This window comes from Diorhabda sublineata, chromosome 11 (assembly GCF_026230105.1).
Source record: "Diorhabda sublineata isolate icDioSubl1.1 chromosome 11, icDioSubl1.1, whole genome shotgun sequence".
In the NCBI taxonomy this organism is placed as follows: Eukaryota; Metazoa; Arthropoda; class Insecta; order Coleoptera; family Chrysomelidae; genus Diorhabda; species Diorhabda sublineata.
Genome location: NC_079484.1, coordinates 484145 through 504919, shown reverse-complemented (window position 1 = coordinate 504919; position 20775 = coordinate 484145). Strand labels below are relative to the sequence as shown.

The following is a 20775-nucleotide window of genomic DNA, read 5'->3' as shown; positions in this document are numbered from 1 at the left end:
ATCTAGATGGATCCAAAAGCATTCTGAAACAACCTAGAATGTTTTACAGCTATTAAAATTGATTCAAAAGCGTTATGAAACGAAATAGAAGCATCCAAGACGATCTAGAATGTTTATTAATCAATTTAGAATGATCCAGATTGGTCAAAAATTATCTAGATGGATCCAAAAGCATTCTGAAACAACCTAGAATGTTTTACAACTATTAAAATTGATCCAAAATCGTTATGAAACGAAATAGAAGCGTCCAAGACGATCTAGAATGTTTATTAATCAATTTAGAATGATCCAGATTGGTCAAAAATTATCTAGATGGATCCAAAAGCATTCTGAAACAACCTAGAATGTTTTACAGCTATTAAAATTGATCCAAAATCGTTATGAAACGAAATAGAAGCATCCAAGACGATCTAGAATGTTTATTAATCAATTTAGAATGATCCAGATTGGTCAAAAATTATCTAGATGGATCCAAAAGCATTCTGAAACAACCTAGAATGTTTTACAGCTATTAAAATTGATTCAAAAGCGTTATGAAACGAAATAGAAGCGTCCAAGACGATCTAGAATGTTTATTAATCAATTTTGAATGATCCAGATTGGTCAAAAATTATCTAGATGGATCCAAAAGCATTCTGAAACAACCTAGAATGTTTTACAGCTATTAAAATTGATCCAAAATCGTTATGAAACGAAATAGAAGCATCCAAGACGATCTAGAATGTTTATTAATCAATTTAGAATGATCCAGATTGGTGAAAAATTATCTAGATGGATCCAAAAGCATTCTGAAACAACCTAGAATGTTTTACAGCTATTAAAATTGATTCAAAAGCGTTATGAAACGAAATAGAAGCATCCAAGACGATCTAGAATGTTTATAAATCAACTTAAAACGATCCAGATTGGTGAAAAATTATCTAGATGGATCCAAAAGCATTCTGAAACAACCTAGAATGTTTTACAGCTATTAAAATTGATCCAAAATCGTTATGAAACGAAATAGAAGCATCCAAGACGATCTAGAATGTTTATTAATCAATTTAGAATGATCCAGATTGGTGAAAAATTATCTAGATGGATCCAAAAGCATTCTGAAACAACCTAGAATGTTTTACAGCTATTAAAATTGATTCAAAAGCGTTATGAAACGAAATAGAAGCATCCAAGACGATCTAGAATGTTTATAAATCAACTTAAAACGATCCAGATTGGTGAAAAATTATCTAGATGGATCCAAAAGCATTCTGAAACAACCTAGAATGTTTTACAGCTATTAAAATTGATCCAAAATCGTTATGAAACGAAATAGAAGCATCCAAGACGATCTAGAATGTTTATTAATCAATTTAGAATGATCCAGATTGGTCAAAAATTATCTAGATGGATCCAAAAGCATTCTGAAACAACCTAGAATGTTTTACAGCTATTAAAATTGATTCAAAAGCGTTATGAAACGAAATAGAAGCATCCAAGACGATCTAGAATGTTTATTAATCAATTTAGAATGATCCAGATTGGTCAAAAATTATCTAGATGGATCCAAAAGCATTCTGAAACAACCTAGAATGTTTTACAGCTATTAAAATTGATTCAAAAGCGTTATGAAACGAAATAGAAGCGTCCAAGACGATCTAGAATGTTTATTAATCAATTTAGAATGATCCAGATTGGTCAAAAATTATCTAGATGGATCCAAAAGCATTCTGAAACAACCTAGAATGTTTTACAGCTATTAAAATTGATCCAAAATCGTTATGAAACGAAATAGAAGCATCCAAGACGATCTAGAATGTTTATTAATCAATTTAGAATGATCCAGATTGGTCAAAAATTATCTAGATGGATCCAAAAGCATTCTGAAACAACCTAGAATGTTTTACAGCTATTAAAATTGATTCAAAAGCGTTATGAAACGAAATAGAAGCGTCCAAGACGATCTAGAATGTTTATTAATCAACTTAGAATGTTCCAGATTGGTCAAAAATTATCTAGATGGATCCAAAAGCATTCTGAAACAACCTAGAATGTTTTACAGCTATTAAAATTGATTCAAAAGCGTTATGAAACGAAATAGAAGCATCCAAGACGATCTAGAATGTTTATTAATCAATTTAGAATGATCCAGATTGGTCAAAAATTATCTAGATGGATCCAAAAGCATTCTGAAACAACCTAGAATGTTTTACAGCTATTAAAATTGATCCAAAATCGTTATGAAACGAAATAGAAGCATCCAAGACGATCTAGAATGTTTATTAATCAATTTAGAATGATCCAGATTGGTCAAAAATTATCTAGATGGATCCAAAAGCATTCTGAAACAACCTAGATGGTTTTCCATTTGTCTAGTTTAATGCAAAAACGCTCTAAATAGACGCAGACGATCTAGAATAACTCTTAATCAACTTAGAACGATCCAAATGCCCCATTCACAATGTAGATACCATTTAGAATAATTTTGAATGAGTCTAGATCCATCCAAAAGCAATGTAAAATGACGTAAAAGATTCCCGAACCATCTATAATGTTTCTAAACCAATCTAGAGCTATTCCAAGCCACAAAAAACCATGTTCCATTCATTAAAACTCGATGGAAGGTCTCAAAACAATCTAGAAGGTTCTAAAATGATCTAGAATTTTTCCAAAACCAACCAATTTCGAGCGGAACTAATTTCAAACAATAAATAATGTTTATGAATCGATCTAGAATGATCCATATGCGTTATACTACGATTTAGATGGAACCAAAACCAATCTAGATTCATGAAAAACGCTGTAAATTGATATAGAAGATTACAGAACCATCTATAATGTTTCTTAACAAATCTAGAGCTATCCCAAGCCACCAAAAAATCGACGGAAGGTCTCAAAACAATCTAGAAGGTTCTAAAATGATCTAGAATTTTTCCAAAATCAACCAATTCAACCGAAAGTAATTTAAAACAACATAGAATCGATCTAGGATGAACTTTCTTGACAACAAATCGACATTTTCCTTCAGGAACTGTCTTTTCAAAAACAAACTGTCAATTGCGAGGTTAAATAAAAAACGATTAGTCACCGAATGACAATTTTCCAATTTTCCTTTCATATATAAAACATATGATTGGAAAGTAGTGTCCTATTTTATGTACACTCACCCCAAATCTACACGGTACAAAGTTGCCCCGTATCTATCTAATCAGTATATAAGACTTTTACGGATTAGTCGCGGCAACGTCGCATATATGCGTCATACCTAACATCCGAGTATTGGTCAAAATAAATCAATAGGGATATAAACTCAGTTTTTTCTTTTTATTTTTAATTTAGTTTAGCCGTTTTATCCACGCAGACGTTTAACAACCCTTCATTTAGAATTGCAAAACTGAAAATTACAAATTGATAGTTGTTCGGACGCAGGATCGGCTTCAGTATTTCAAATAATATTCTAATATACGTTAACGGAAAATTCCGACTTTAAAAATGATATATATATATATACAAGGGGCGGTGAAAAAATAAGCAGTTTCCGTTTTCTTCTTCTTTTATCTATGTATAAACATCCATTCAATATTTTCGTAAACAATACACGACTTATTTCAATATATTTCAATCACTCGCTCGCTATATCTGAATACTAATATATTTTATAGAAAATTTAATGGTTTTTTTTTTTGAAATAAAAACATTCGTTGGTTGTATAAAAACAAATACGGCAATTACGATCGTACCAACGTATAAAATAGTCAATGAGAATGAGTGAAGTGCCTGCTTAGAGTAATTCATAACTTCCTGTCGATGTTGTTCGTTCTGGAGGACTGACTCATGTTAAGTTTATACGTTGAATATAAAAATTTCAGTACCGACATACAGTGGCGTCAGAAACCGCTTTATAAACAGTGTACCGCATTCAAAATGGAAGAGGTATTAAATTTTTTCGTTATTTCTATGTATTTACGACGTTTTCATATATAAATCGACACAGGAACATCCAAGACCATCTTAGAATGATCCAAAATGGCCAAAAATCATCTAGACGAATCCAATAGCACTTTGAACCGATATAAATTGATCCAAAACGCTCTAAATCGACATAGAAACATCCCAGACGATCTACAACATCTCCTTAATCAATTTAGAATGATCCAGAATGTCCAAAGATAATCTAGATTGATCCAAAAGCGCTCTAAATCGATACAAAAGCATCCAAGACGTCCAAGAAACATCTAGATGGATCTGAAACTGTCTAGATTTCTCCAAAACGCTCTACATCTACATAGAAGCATCCCAGACGATCTAGAACATATCCTTAATCATCTTAGAATGATCCAAAATGGCCAAAAATCATCTAGACCAATCCAATAGCACTTTGAACCGATATAAATTGATCCAAAACGCTCTAAATCGATACAGAAGCATCCAAGACGATCTAGAATAATTCTTAATCAACTTAGAATGATCCAGAATGTCCAAAAAACATCTAGATTGATCCAAAACGCTCCAAATCGACATAGAAGCATCCCCAACGATCTATAACATGTCCTTAATCAACTTAGAATGATCTAGAATGTCCAAAGATAATCTAGATTGATCCAAAACGCTCCAAATCGACATAGAAGCATCCCCTACGATCTATAACACGTCCTTAATCAACTTAGAATGATCCAGAATGTCCAAAAAACATCTAGATTGATCCAAAACGCTCTAAATGGACATAGAAGCATCCCAGACGATCTAGAACATCTCCTCAATCAATTTAGAATGATCAAAATGTCCAAAGATCATCTAGACGTATCCAAAATGCTCTAAATCGACATAGAAACACCCAGGACCATCTAGAATAATTCTTAATCAACTTAGAATGATCCAGAATGTCCAAAAAAACATCTAGATTGATCCAAAACGCTCTAAATGGACATAGAAACATCCCCAACGATCTATAACACGTCCTTAATCAACTTAGAATGATCCAGAATGTCCAAAAAACATCTAGATTGATCCAAAACGCTCCAAATCGACATAGAAGCATCCCAGACGATCTAGAACATCTCCTCAATCAATTTAGAATGATCAAAATGTCCAAAGATCATCTAGACGTATCCAAAATGCTCTAAATCGACATAGAAACACCCAGGACCATCTAGAATAATTCTTAATCAACTTAGAATGATCCAGAATGTCCAAAAATACATCTAGATTGATCCAAAACGCTCTAAATGGACATAGAAACATCCCCAACGATCTATAACACGTCCTTAATCAACTTAGAATGATCCAGAATGTCCAAAAAACATCTAGATTGATCCAAAACGCTCTAAATGGACATAGAAGCATCCCAGACGATCTAGAACATCTCCTCAATCAATTTAGAATGATCAAAATGTCCAAAGATCATCTAGACGTATCCAAAATGCTCTAAATCGACATAGAAACACCCAGGACCATCTAGAATAATTCTTAATCAACTTAGAATGATCCAGAATGTCCAAAAAAACATCTAGATTGATCCAAAACGCTCTAAATGGACATAGAAACATCCCAGACGATCTATAACACGTCCTTAATCAATTTAGAATGTCCAAAGATCATCTAGATGGATCCAAAAGCGCTCCGAGACGACATAGAAGCACCCAGGAAGATCTAGAATATCTCTGAAACAACTTATATTTCCAAATCAATTTAGAACGATTCAAAACGATGAAAAACCATCTAGATTCATTCAAAAGCGCTCTAAAATGATACAGGGGGATCCAAAACCATATAGAATCAATCTAGATTGATCCAAACAGGTTCACAGCAATATTGAATAGTCCTGAATCAGTCTAGAATGTTCTAAAATGATTAAAAACTATAGAGATTCATTCAGATGATATTTAAAACGATCTAGAAGATTCGATCAATCTAGAATCTACAAAAAATCCTCTAGATTCATCCAAAAGTGCTGTACAATGATACAGAAGTATCCAAAACGATCTAGATTGATTCAAAAATGTTCTGAGACGATTTAGAGGTATCCAAAACGACAAAGACAAATTTTTCGTCGATTTAAACAAATTGAATTCGATTACGTGATAGTTTTTTTTGAAGGTTATTATTTTGAAAATTCTTTCAGCCACACCACTGATAGAAATAAACGTCTGTCGTCGTACGAACATCCTGTGATCGATTATATCGAATTTCAATTGATTTTTCGCACGACAAAGTATCAAATTACGTATATAAGGGAAGTTTACACAGAGATTGTCTCATTGTTCGATACCTCTATGAAACTAAATATCGGGAAAAAGCATCTTTTTCTTTTATGAAATATAAGGACTACGTCCGGTTTTTTTTTATATGTTTATAGACAAAGATTATCAATGGGGTTACGTGGGTGGTCTAATATAGACAATTTAATTAATTTTACATTATTTTGTTCCTAAATCAACTTAAAAACGAAACCGTGAAAGTTCAAAATACATATTTGTAATAATAATAATTAAATTTCGTCATTGTACTACGTTGAGTACGGTCCTGTCCTTAATATTAGTTTTCACTATCATCATACAGTTTAAGGACCAGTTTAAGACAATTTTTAATAAAAATCGTGCAAATAACAATAAAAACAGTTCAAGATAAAAAAAATTTCTTTTTAATATATCAAATTATCAATTAGAAATTCCTGATATATATTTGGGCGGGAATAAATTAAAATCGATATCATCTCTCTCGATAATTATTTTATATCCCCTCTCGACTGGATAATACTGTACGAAATAAATGGTTCACATGAATTATAAACAAGGAACTTCCTATACAAACGTGTAACGGCTTACCGCAGAGATAAAGTAAATATGGCCTAGTTTCAAACCGATTGATAAAAATGTAAACTGTAATAAAAATGTACCTTGTCTGCCTACGATTTCAGCCACATGCTCCGAGCTGGGTACGGGAACACATTCTGTCATATTTTGTGACTTCTTGGATCGAACTTCTTCTAAACCGACGTTCGCGAGAGGGTTAACGAAAGAATTAAGATCTCCGGGACTATCTGGTTCAGAAACCGAAGTTAAAGGTTCATTAAAACCGAGCATTGATAATTCGAGAGCCAATTGTAGGGCCCTTTCGTCCCCAATTCCACTGCCGCGATCCATTTCAGCGAAAAGATTAGACGCCGGCATTTTCACACCAAGAGAAAACACAGTTTTTTCGTAACAACCAATTTGATTGTCGCTGATTTAAGCACTAGACCTTCGATTATAGATTATTAATCATAAAAACGACGCTATTTATTATTAAAAACGTGTTCACTTGTACAAAAATATATAATATCTACTTTCTAATATTGTATTAACGTTCTACGAGTCAAGCAGATATTAACCGCTTGCCTGCTTGATACTGACTGAATTTTCGTTGATTCGTTACCCGGCGTGTTCGGTCTTTACCATGTGCGCAATATTCTGTAGAGGGCATGCGCAGTAAAAAGCCGGGCCGCGAAATTTGAAGCCCAAGGCAGTATTGGCAGTTTAGTTCTGTTGTTCGATTTTGAGCTTTGGTTGTGTTCGGAATCGAGGGGTCGCTGTTACTCGCTACACCGACCAGACTAACCGAAATAAATTGTTTATTACAAACAAAGAATAAACACGTGTTTACTACACTAAACGTTCCATCGGCAATTTTATACCATTACTCAATATAATTATCGTTTTTATAACTTATATTTTATAATTAAATACACATAATGGTTCTAACGAACGATTTTAGCGGGTTGCCTAATACTAAAAAAATTGTCGATTTCGATGGTTTACGTTGGGTTATGAAATTTATTTTTTTATCGATACATCTTAAATTTTTTAACGCCACCCTGGGAAGGGAACGCAGGTATATATTTATCATTTAAATATAATTTAGGCCTGACACATAATCAATGCAAACCAGTTTTAGATTAGTCCGGTAAATGGTATATACTTGTACACATTAAATTAGGTATTTAAATACGAATAATTGGGAGCCCCTTGATGGTAGGAGGGTAATAGAGAAAGATAAAATAAGACATGGGAAAGAGAAAAAGTCTATAAACCGAAGTAATACCGAATCGGGTTCTTAATGAATAAATGAGGTTATGTTTACGTACATAAAGTTGTTTCTAATGTACCTACATCGAAATTTATATATGTGTGAACTTGTAATGATAAAAATATTTATTGGAAATGATTTATTTCAACGTTTTTTGTATAAGTGGCGACCCTCAAAAGGGAACAGCTTCTATACAATATTCGAAGGTCGCACTTCTTATAATGCCAGGTAACTAGGTGCCTAACGGTTTTTTTTTTTTCGATTTTAACAAAAGATATTTTCGGTTTAACTACGTTAAGAGAGAATAAATATCTTTTAACATCGGCCTCCCTTTTATTACAAAGTAAAATATTTCACAAGAACTTAACACCGAGTAGATATTACCGCGGTAGTTTTTGCTTCGATGGTTATTTATCTTTTGAAACGTTCGACGGGTTGGATAGATTTCGTATTTTAACAAATTTTTAAACAACGGACAAGCCTAATTCCGGGAACTATAATAATAACGTATCGACGCAGGGCCGGCGGGTTATTATATCGATGATTTTATTCGGCTTGCAATTCATTCGATGATTTTATTTATTTTTAAACGAAAAGAAAAAGTAATAAACCTATTTTTTCGTATTGAATACCGTAAGTTTCGAGTTATATATATATAATAACCTAACCTAACCTCAAAAACATGAACTAACGTCAAATAATTTATATTTCGAGATATGCATACGTTAATATATTGAATTTCGGTGAAGATAAAACGATTTTTCTACCTGAAATATATGAAGGTCTACTTCTAACAAATAAATTTTTTAATTGCCGCCGTTCCGGATAACTTCTTTGAAATCGACCGTCCGCGTATGAAATTTTCGTAAATTAGTGTTATTCGTACCTGTTTCTTTATTGTCTGCGAATTTATAATGTATTTTCGATGATTCGATGTGTAATTTATGCGAAACTGAATCAGAATATTAAAAAAAAATCGCTTCTAAATGTCATATTTCTGAATATACTTTATTGAATCACCCTATAAGGTCATCAACAATTTCCCAACGTTCATTTTTTTTTATTTAAATTGGGACATATGTTAATGACTACATTTATTAGTTAATATATTATTAAGGAAGTTACTTTATGGCGAAATTAGTTCTTGACCTTCGGTTATATATATAAAAACATAAATTTGCGTAACTATTACTACATAAAATTAATTCTTCGATAGGTAGTTAACAATATAATAAAGGTATTTGTAATTTATACACCGTCACGTTAAATTACAAAGTGATTGTTAATCATCTTTGGGTTTTCGTAAACACAAAAGCTCGTCTCTAACCGTTATCATATTTTTCCGATAAATAATTATTTTGTATTAAGTATATGGGATAAACTATTAATATAACAGTCGATTAATTCCCATTTTGTCATTATTTGACATTAGAGTTGTACACGACATCTAGTAGAATTAATTGATATCAATTTGAGTCATACTTCAAAACTGAAGAAAATATTCAAACCACCATTTCCATTCTAACCAAATACGATTTACTGTAAATAAATCACCATTTTTATTTATTAGTTTCAGTGTAATTGAATATCAACAAAAACAGTTGATTTATATTTAAATCATTACATAATAAAAATGCTATAGATTCCTTCTTATTATAAAATAGTATTAGTATTTGGAAACTATAAGCCAGATGGCAGCACTAAACGGAAGTATTATTATTATTAATTCATTGTAATACCATGTGTTTAATAAACAATTTGAAATTGCTTTTTTATATCAACAAAATGGTTTGATAAATGATATACTGATTGACAATACTATAAAATGTTAAAATCATAAGAAAATGACAGTGTCTTACGGATATGACCGCCATTTTCGGTTCATTGTTCAATTCTAATACTTCAAAACTGATGGTTGCACCTAAAGAAAATATTCAAACTGCCATTTCCATTCTAACCAAATACGATTTACTGTAAATAAATCACCATTTTTATTTATTAGTTTCAGTGTAATTGAATATCAACAAAAACAGTTGATTTATATTTAAATCATTACATAATAAAAATGCTATAGATTCCTTCTTATTATAAAATAGTATTAGTATTTGGAAACTATAAGCCAGATGACAGCACTAAACGGAAGTATTATTATTATTAATTCATTGTAATACCATGTGTTTAATAAACAATTTGAAATTGCTTTTTTATATCAACAAAATGGTTTGATAAATGATATACTGATTGACAATACTATAAAATGTTAAAATCATAAGAAAATGACAGTGTCTTACGGATATGACCGCCATTTTCGGTTCATTGTTCAATTCTAATACTTCAAAACTGACGGTTGCACCTAAAGAAAATATTCAAACTGCCATTTCCATTCTAACCAAATACGATTTACTGTAAATAAATCACCATTTTTATTTATTAGTTTCAGTGTAATTGAATATCAACAAAAACAGTTGATTTATATTTAAATCATTACATAATAAAAATGCTATAGATTCCTTCTTATTATAAAATAGTATTAGTATTTGGAAACTATAAGCCAGATGGCAGCACTAAACGGAAGTATTATTATTATTAATTTATTGTAATACCATGTGTTTAATAAACAATTTGAAATTGCTTTTTTATATCGATAAAATGGTTTGATAAATGATATACTGATTGACAATACTATAAAATGTTAAAATCATAAGAAAATGACAGTGTCTTACGGATATGACCGCCATTTTCGGTTCATTGTTCAATTCTAATACTTCAAAACTGACGGTTGCACCTAAAGAAAATATTCAAACTGCCATTTCCATTCTAACCAAATACGATTTACTGTAAATAAATCACCATTTTTATTCATTAGTTTCAGTGTATATTTAAATCATTATATAATAAAAATGCTATAGATTCCTTCTTATTGTAAATAGTATTAGTATTTGGAAACTATAAGCCAGATGGCAGCACTAAACGGAAGTATTATTATTATTAATTTATTGTAATACCATGTGTTTAATAAACAATTTGAAATTGCTTTTTTATATCAACAAAATGGTTTGATAAATGATATACTGATTGACAATACTATAAAATGTTAAAATCATAAGAAAATGACAGTGTCTTACGGATATGACCGCCATTTTCGGTTCATTGTTCAATTCTAATACTTCAAAACTGACGGTTGCACCTAAAGAAAATATTCAAACTGCCATTTCCATTCTAACCAAATACGATTTACTGTAAATAAATCACCATTTTTATTTATTAGTTTCAGTGTAATTGAATATCAACAAATACAGTTGATTTATATTTAAATCATTACATAATAAAAATGCTATAGATTCCTTCTTATTATAAATAGTATTAGTATTTGGAAACTATAAGCCAGATGGCAGCACTAAACGGAAGTATTATTATTATTAATTCATTGTAATACCATGTGTTTAATAAACAATTTGAAATTGCTTTTTTATATCAACAGAATGGTTTGATAACTGATATACTGATTGACAATACTATAAAATGTTAAAATCATAAGAAAATGACGGATATGACCGCCATTTTCTATTCATTGTTCAATTCTAATGATTAATTATCATAATAAAGTAGTAAATAATTAAATATATCCTTTAGAAGGTTATATTCTTCTATTTAAACAAGATTTCAATTTATTGTATGGAAATATTTTAATTTGATTAAAAATTTTATTATTAAAGCTACTACTGCCATCTAGTAAAGAAGTGCTGGACTTTTATACATAGATTAATGGAATATACGTTAAATGTCATAATTCTTTTAATTAATATATTATTTAGTGAAGATTACTACTTTTTATTTTGAAATACGTTCATAAAACTTTGGATACCAGTCGCTAGATGGCAGCCTTGACGTAAATATAGGAATCTATATTGATGAACAGGAGAAACTGTATTTGTTTATGCGTTGTATATATTAGACAGCTAACCTATAAACTGGAACTACCATATTTTTAATGGTAATTATTATGGAATTCGAGGAAGAGGAAAATAAATAAAAGTCATAGGTATTTAAAAATAAAAACAATGATATATTTTTCGAATATCTACAAATCTATAACATAAACAAATGCTATCTAATTAATGAAATGAAAAACACTGATTTTACACAATGGGGCGCCACCAGTTTCACTGACGTATACAGGGAAAGTCTAAAGAGTGTTAAAATCCAAATTAGATACTATTCGAAATGATTTTGATCATTTCGTGTAACAGAAAATCGTAAACATAAAATAAATATTCGAAAATATTGATTTTCATCGTCAATTATTTTTTCGATTGTATCACACGTATTATTGTAACGCCCTTTAGACGTAAGTAGCTGGTTACGTCATTGAATTAGTCAGCACACGCAAAATTTGAGCGAAATTCGTAAGTATGTTCATAGGCAACACCGCGATAATTCATTTCAAAGTTATTTTCATTTTTCATACTAATTTTAATTACAAATATATAGACAATATACATTTTTCTTGTTTTCAGCTTGATTTATAAACGTTTCCGTTAATTGTACAACAAACAGTGGGAATTTTTAATTTTGCGCAACAATTTTTAGATAAAAAACTTCGTAGACCCCCGTATAAAATATTCGATCACTAAACTGATCGAAAGTAAATTATCTCTTTGTGTAATTTTGAATAAATTTCCTACGCACTCGAATTTTATTAAAGTTACCACTAAAAATTTATAGTCGGCGCCATTTTGATGCGTAATAATACGAATAATTGAAAACATAAGAAAATTGTCTGCAATTCTGACACGTTTTACGTTTTACGTCGAAAAATTTAAAATAACTTTTGATAAAGACGCCACCGATGACATCTATTAGACAATAGCCGAACTATATAAGCAGTCATCTATTATATTTGAAAACTTGTTGTAGGATATGGCGCCGTTTCCGGCATCTATAAAATAACAACAAAAGAATTTAAAACATGGTATTTAATATTTTAATAAAAAAATGCGTGTTTTTGTTTTGTTGAATTAATTGAATCTATATATTTATTTATAAATAAAGAAAATTTAATTAATTCGAACTAATAACGGCTGTACAACTATAACAGCGACATCTATTCGCGGGTAGCCAAACTAGTAACTTCATAAATACTTTTACCGTTGGAGAAAATCCTTGCTAAGCTTGTCAGGTTACGTTTAAGTAGATTTCTGTTATTTGCAATGATTTTTTTTTTGTGTGGTACTATGAAATGAATTTTACGATGACGTATACTTTCATTAACAAAAAAATTTATTTAAAAATGTTCCACTGTCGTTTACATATTTCAACTGACAAAAGTCGATAAAAAAAATTCAAGTTAACAAAATAATAGAAAAAAAAAAAAAACAATGCGTCTAAATATTATATAATTATATATGTATATATGTACATTAGGCTATGCATCCATATCTACCCGGGCCGTTATCACGATACAACACATTCATTTAGCGTTTTCGATATTATAGAATCCATTTATCGAATTAAAAGATGTCGGAAATTATTAATAATTGATTTCCGGTTCGACTTTTTAAACTGAATTTACGAATTAATTGAAAAATTTCATTCGGGGGCTACTTTTTGGAAATGGGGGTCGAAATTAATCGATGTTTCCGTCCTTTTTTATTAAACTTATCATTAAATCCAATTATAGACTGTCTTTTGTGGTTACGAAAAAAGTTAGGTTAGGTTAGGTTATGTTAGGTTATGTTAGGTTAGGTTAGGTTAGGTAAGGTTATGTTAGGTTATGTTAGGTTAGGTTAGTTTAGGTTATGTTAGGTTAGGTTAGGTTAGACACAGGGAATTTCGATAAAAGGATCGTACGACTTCGAAAACGCTCAACTAACGAGTTTTCATCATGATTTTGATTCGGGTAGATACGAAATCACTTTCGTACGTTAATATAGAAAAAACTGAGGATTTTAATAATAAAAAAAATTAAGTATTTCACGTAGTTGTCACAATTTTATAATCAGCGTCAATTTTTTTTTTTTTTTAACTATTTACATAAAATTAAATAAGAAAAAAAAAACGTGTATTTGTATAATTGTCATGAGAGATCACTCTTCTTAAAAATCTAGTATCTCACATCAGATCACTAATATTCTTAAAAACGTGTGATTATTTTCATTTCGATACGATAAGTCATTGTTCATTATTACACATAATTATCACAATTTCATTAATTTTATAACTACACTTGGTCCGTTTTTTTTTTACAACTCTCAGTATATTACTTCGTAGACCGTCGCCTTTTTGTCTCCCGACCCTGTAACTATATACTTGTCGTCGGCTGATATATCGCAACTTAGAACGCTTGAAGATTCCTTCGACTGAAATACGAATAAATTTGTCAAAAATTGAGCAAAAAATTTTTTTCTCGTTTCGCTAATTCATTACAAGAAACAAAAAATAATCGAGAATTGAATAAAAATAAACGTAAATACTACTTTACAATATAAACTTTTCGTGCTACCCTCGTATACTACTAGAATGTTGGTAGAATGAGAAGTTTATATAAAACCGTTGCCAAATTATAAAAAAAACATCGCGTTTCGTGTGAATCTTAATCACTAAAGTAAACATAATTACTTAAAAAATATATTCTAGAAGATAATCTATGTGAAAAATATATTTTTTAAATATCGTTTAAGTATATTGCTGAAAAACTTAATTGAATATGTTTTAATTAATTAAATTTTCTGATTTATATTATATAATATTATGTACGTTGTACCGGACAAGCGGCAACACTGCTACGCCATTGTGTTTCTAGAAAGGCTTCGTTTAGTTGTTGTGTTTTAAATTTCGGTTTTTTTATTGTGTTATATTGTGTTTTATTAGTGATTATTGTGAAAAATTAAATTGTGTTTTTTATGTGATTAAAATTGTGATACAAATAATAGTTCATAATATGATTCAAAGGTAAGTTTAATCATAAACGATCGTTCTTTTATTTGAGGTAGCCATTTTCTTCCTAATACACGTAGTAAATTTATGAGTTTATATTTTGAAGCCGCCAGTTTTTAATAAGTCGAAAAGTTTTTTGTTAAATACTTAGTGTTGATATCTACTTTTTTACGTGAAAAGTTTCGTTTATAAATTCTTATTTACTAACTTTCTAGTAGTATTATTTTTATAAATAAAATTGGTAATATTAAAACAAAAACGATTTATAAAATTCGTAAAGTTGGATATGAGAAAATTTCGTTGAAACTTGACTTTTATATGCTAAAGTGGATTGAGGTTTTTATGTAGTTAGTTATAAAAAGACGAAAAAAAATCATGAAACCTAAGGAAACAGCTAAAAGAGAAGTTACAAAGGCTTGATAGTGTGGTCACATGATAATGGCCGCCATGTTTGACCCAAAATACGTCACAAAATGAATTATTTTCGATTTTTGAGTCCTTGACAAGATTTGATTAGGTTTTTGAAAAAGAAAAAAAAAATAAATTACTGTAACTTAATTAGCCTAATGGCGTCATCTGATATGGAATGAAATAATAAAATTTTTGACCTTGACACACTAATACAATTATTTTAGTAAATTTCAGGATTGGCATGTTTTAGTTTATGTTCTTTTTGTTATGACTGTTTTTTCTTACTGAAATGTTACATTGGGCGGGACTAATTTTATATAATAAAGTAGAGATGGGATGTTCAAGTGTTAGAGATTAGAGATGGACGTGAAACTTGTTATTAATGGGTAGCATTTTGGTATAAAATAAATTATGATTATTATTTTCATTGGAAGCATTTTTTTTTGTTAAAAAATTCTCGATTTCTCTTGTTAAAATTTTGTTTTTTTTTTAATTCTGTTTGTATTGTCGAAACGACTTTTTTTTTATTAAATGCTCTAGCTCCTGTCAAAATTTACAATATCCGCTGTCAAAATTATAAATATCTGTCAAAGAATGTTTCTAATGACATTTCAACGAAATTTTGAGTCAAATTTTACGAAATTTGTTATAAATTCATAATTTTTCTTGTCAAAATTTTGATTTTTATCTGTCAAAAAAATATTTGTTTTCGTTTATCGAAATTAATCGATATTAGACGGTTTAGAAATAACCTTCGCGTCGCTCAACTTTCGATTATAATCGATTTTTTCACTCGAAATGAAGTGAGATCGATATTCGAATACTAAGCTTGCGTTAATTTGGTGGTAGTGCGAAATATCGATTAAATGTATCGAATTAACGTATTCAAATTCGGTTTCGAATATAAATTAGAAAAAAAAAAAAATAAATCGAATATTAAATTGGAAGTTACCTGGAATATGCTGGCCCCGTACGGCGTCCTCCACGCGTTCAAAAGATTGTCTTTTCCCGTCGAAACGAACCATTTACCGCAGGCGGCGAATCTCAAACTTAATACGCAACTTTCGTGTAAATGCAGTTGGTATTTATCGGGTTTATTGGCGTGCAATACTTCGACGTTGGAATTTTCCATACCGACAGCTAACCATTCGCCCATCGGACAATAGCCCAATGAAAATATTTGCGAACTGGAAAAAAAAATTTTATCCTCCTGTCAAATTTGACAATTTCCGATATCGAAACTTATGGATTTTCATTTAAATACGTTACGTCAATTTTATTTCGTTTTTTCTGTCAAAATAACGTCGAAATAACGATTTTTTATCAAATCCTATGGCTCCTGTCAAAATTTACAATATCCCCGCTGTCAAAATTGAAAATCTCTGTCAAAGAATGCTTCTAATATCAATTAAACGGAATTTTGAGTCAAATTTTACGAAATTTGTTATAAATTCATAATTTTTCTTGTCAAAATTTTTATTTTTCTTGTAGCTCCCGTCAAAATTCAGTTTCCACTGTCAATATTGAAACTTTTCTGTCAAAAAACGTTTATAATGACGATTAAACGGAATTTTGTATCAAACTTCATGAAATTTGTCAAAAATTTGTAATTTTCTAGTCAAAATTTTGATATTTATCTGTCAAAACATTTTTGAATTTTCAAATAACATTTTTTTGATCAAATTCTAAAACTTCTATCGAAATTTATAGTTTCTTTGGGAAAAAATATTTGACCATTGAACGGAATTTTCTGTAGAATTTAACAAATTTGACAGAATTTTTGAAATTTTTCTTGTCAAAATTTAGAGTTTTCTGTCAAATTCTATAGCCCCCGTCAAAATATGCAGACTTTTCTTTGTCAAAAACATGGAAAATGTTTTTGGAGACAAAACTTATTGTGAATCTTGTCAAAATTCATAGTACGTGTCAAATTTCATAGGTCCTGTCAAAATTCGTAGTTTCTGTCAAAATTCTTGTTACTTCTGTCAAAATTTGCAACGTCGATGCAATAAATTTCATCCAACTGAAAGATTTTGTCGAAATTTTTATGTGAATCTTGTCAAAATTCATAGTACGTGTTAAATTTCATAGATCCTGTCAAAATTCGTAGTTTCTGTCAAAATTCTTATTACTTCTGTCAAAATTTGCAACGTCGATGCAACAAATTTCATCCAACTGAAAGATTTTGTCGAAATTTTTATGCGAATCTTGTCAAAATTCATAGTTCGTGTCAAATTTTATAGGTCCTGTCAAAATTCGTAGTTTGTGTCAAAATTCTTGTTACTTCTGTCAAAATTTGCAACGTCGATGCAACAAATTTCATCCAACTGAAAAATTTTGTCGAAATTTTTATGCGAATCTTGTCAAAATTCATAGTTCGTGTCAAATTTTATAGGTCCTGTCAAAATTCGTAGTTTGTGTCAAAATTCTTATTACTTCTGTCAAAATTTGCAACGTCAATGCAACAAATTTCATCCAACTGAAAGATTTTGTCGAAATTTTTATGTGAATCTTGTCAAAATTCATAGTACGTGTTAAATTTCATAGATCCTGTCAAAATTCGTAGTTTCTGTCAAAATTCTTATTACTTCTGTCAAAATTTGCAACGTCGATGCAACAAATTTCATCCAACTGAAAGATTTTGTCGAAATTTTTATGCGAATCTTGTCAAAATTCATAGTTCGTGTCAAATTTTATAGGTCCTGTCAAAATTCGTAGTTTGTGTCAAAATTCTTGTTACTTCTGTCAAAATTTGCAACGTCGATGCAATAAATTTCATCCAACTGAAAGATTTTGTCGAAATTTTTATGTGAATCTTGTCAAAATTCATAGTACGTGTTAAATTTCATAGATCCTGTCAAAATTCGTAGTTTCTGTCAAAATTCTTATTACTTCTGTCAAAATTTGCAACGTCGATGCAACAAATTTCATCCAACTGAAAGATTTTGTCGAAATTTTTATGCGAATCTTGTCAAAATTCATAGTTCGTGTCAAATTTTATAGGTCCTGTCAAAATTCGTAGTTTGTGTCAAAATTCTTGTTACTTCTGTCAAAATTTGCAACGTCGATGCAACAAATTTCATCCAACTGAAAAATTTTGTCGAAATTTTTATGCGAATCTTGTCAAAATTCATAGTTCGTGTCAAATTTTATAGGTCCTGTCAAAATTCGTAGTTTGTGTCAAAATTCTTATTACTTCTGTCAAAATTTGCAACGTCGATGCAATAAATTTCATCCAACTGAAAGATTTTGTCGAAATTTTTATGTGAATCTTGTCAAAATTCATAGTACGTGTTAAATTTCATAGATCCTGTCAAAATTCGTAGTTTCTGTCAAAATTCTTATTACTTCTGTCAAAATTTGCAACGTCGATGCAACAAATTTCATCCAACTGAAAGATTTTGTCGAAATTTTTATGCGAATCTTGTCAAAATTCATAGTTCGTGTCAAATTTTATAGGTCCTGTCAAAATTCGTAGTTTGTGTCAAAATTCTTGTTACTTCTGTCAAAATTTGCAACGTCGATGCAACAAATTTCATCCAACTGAAAAATTTTGTCGAAATTTTTATGCGAATCTTGTCAAAATTCATAGTTCGTGTCAAATTTTATAGGTCCTGTCAAAATTCGTAGTTTGTGTCAAAATTCTTATTACTTCTGTCAAAATTTGCAACGTCAATGCAACAAATTTCATCCAACTGAAAGATTTTGTCGAAATTTTTATGCGAATCTTGTCAAAATTCATAGTTCGTGTCAAATTTTATAGGTCCTGTCAAAATTCGTAGTTTGTGTCAAAATTCTTATTACTTCTGTCAAAATTTGCAACGTCAATGCAACAAATTTCATCCAACTGAAAAATTTTGTCGAAATTTTTATGCGAATCTTGTCAAAATTCATAGTTCGTGTCAAATTTTATAGGTCCTGTCAAAATTCGTAGTTTGTGTCAAAATTCTTGTTACTTCTGTCAAAATTTGCAACGTCAATGCAACAAATTTCATCCAACTGAAAGATTTTGTCGAAATTTTTATGCGAATCTTGTCAAAATTCATAGTTCGTGTCAAATTTTATAGGTCCTGTCAAAATTCGTAGTTTGTGTCAAAATTCTTATTACTTCTGTCAAAATTTGCAACGTCAATGCAACAAATTTCATCCAACTGAAAGATTTTGTCGAAATTTTTATGCGAATCTTGTCAAAATTCATAGTTCGTGTCAAATTTTATAGGTCCTGTCAAAATTCGTAGTTTGTGTCAAAATTCTTGTTACTTCTGTCAAAATTTGCAACGTCGATGCAACAAATTTCCTCCAACTGAAAAATTTTGTCGAAATTTTTATGCGAATCTTGTCAAAATTCATAGTTCGTGTCAAATTTTATAGGTCCTGTCAAAATTCGTAGTTTGTGTCAAAATTCTTGTTACTTCTGTCAAAATTTGCAACGTCGATGCAACAAATTTCATCCAACTGAAAAATTTTGTCGAAATTTTTATGCGAATCTTGTCAAAATTCATAGTTCGTGTCAAATTTTATAGGTCCTGTCAAAATTCGTAGTTTGTGTCAAAATTCTTATTACTTCTGTCAAAATTTGCAACGTCAATGCAACAAATTTCATCCAACTGAAAGATTTTGTCGAAATTTTTATGCGAATCTTGTCAAAATTCATAGTTCGTGTCAAATTTTATAGGTCCTGTCAAAATTCGTAGTTTGTGTCAAAATTCTTATTACTTCTGTCAAAATTTGCAACGTCAATGCAACAAATTTCCTCCAACTGAAAAATTTTGTCGAAATTTTTATGCGAATCTTGTCAAAATTCATAGTTCGTGTCAAATTTTATAGGTCCTGTCAAAATTCGTAGTTTGTGTCAAAATTCTTGTTACTTCTGTCAAAATTTGCAACGTCGATGCAACAAATTTCATCCAACTGAAAAATTTTGTCGAAATTTTTATGCGAATCTTGTCAAAATTCATAGTTCGTGTCAAATTTTATAGGTCCTGTCAAAATTCGTAGTTTGTGTCAAAATTCTTATTACTTCTGTCAAAATTTGCAACGTCGATGCAATAAATTTCATCCAACTGAAAGATTTTGTCGAAATTTTTATGTGAATCTTGTCAAAATTCATAGTACGTGTTAAATTTCATAGATCCTGTCAAAATTCGTAGTTTCTGTCAAAATTCTTATTACTTCTGTCAAAATTTGCAACGTCGATGCAACAAATTTCATCCAACTGAAAGATTTTGTCGAAATTTTTATGCGAATCTTGTCAAAATTCATAGTTCGTGTCAAATTTTATAGGTCCTGTCAAAATTCGTAGTTTGTGTCAAAATTCTTGTTACTTCTGTCAAAATTTGCAACGTCGATGCAACAAATTTCATCCAACTGAAAAATTTTGTCGAAATT

General features: G+C 30.1%; 2 protein-coding genes across 2 annotated transcripts in view; both read right to left on the bottom strand.

The window, feature by feature from the left end:
- LOC130450143 (RNA-binding protein MEX3B) overlaps positions 1-7368 on the bottom strand; it is a 64565-nt gene extending 57197 nt beyond the window's left edge. Inside the window, exon 1 of the mRNA XM_056788344.1 lies at positions 6872-7368. Coding sequence (XP_056644322.1) covers positions 6872-7145 — 274 coding nt within the window. The 5' untranslated portion in view covers positions 7146-7368. The remainder of the gene's footprint in view (positions 1-6871) is intronic.
- A 4715-nt stretch (positions 7369-12083) lies between these two features.
- Positions 12084-20775, bottom strand: part of LOC130450394 (transducin-like enhancer protein 4) — a 156817-nt gene continuing 148125 nt past the window's right edge. Inside the window, exons 12-13 of the mRNA XM_056788768.1 lie at positions 16340-16574; positions 12084-14399 (exon numbers count right to left, since the gene is read on the bottom strand). Coding sequence (XP_056644746.1) covers positions 14292-14399; positions 16340-16574 — 343 coding nt within the window. The 3' untranslated portion in view covers positions 12084-14291. The remainder of the gene's footprint in view (positions 14400-16339; positions 16575-20775) is intronic.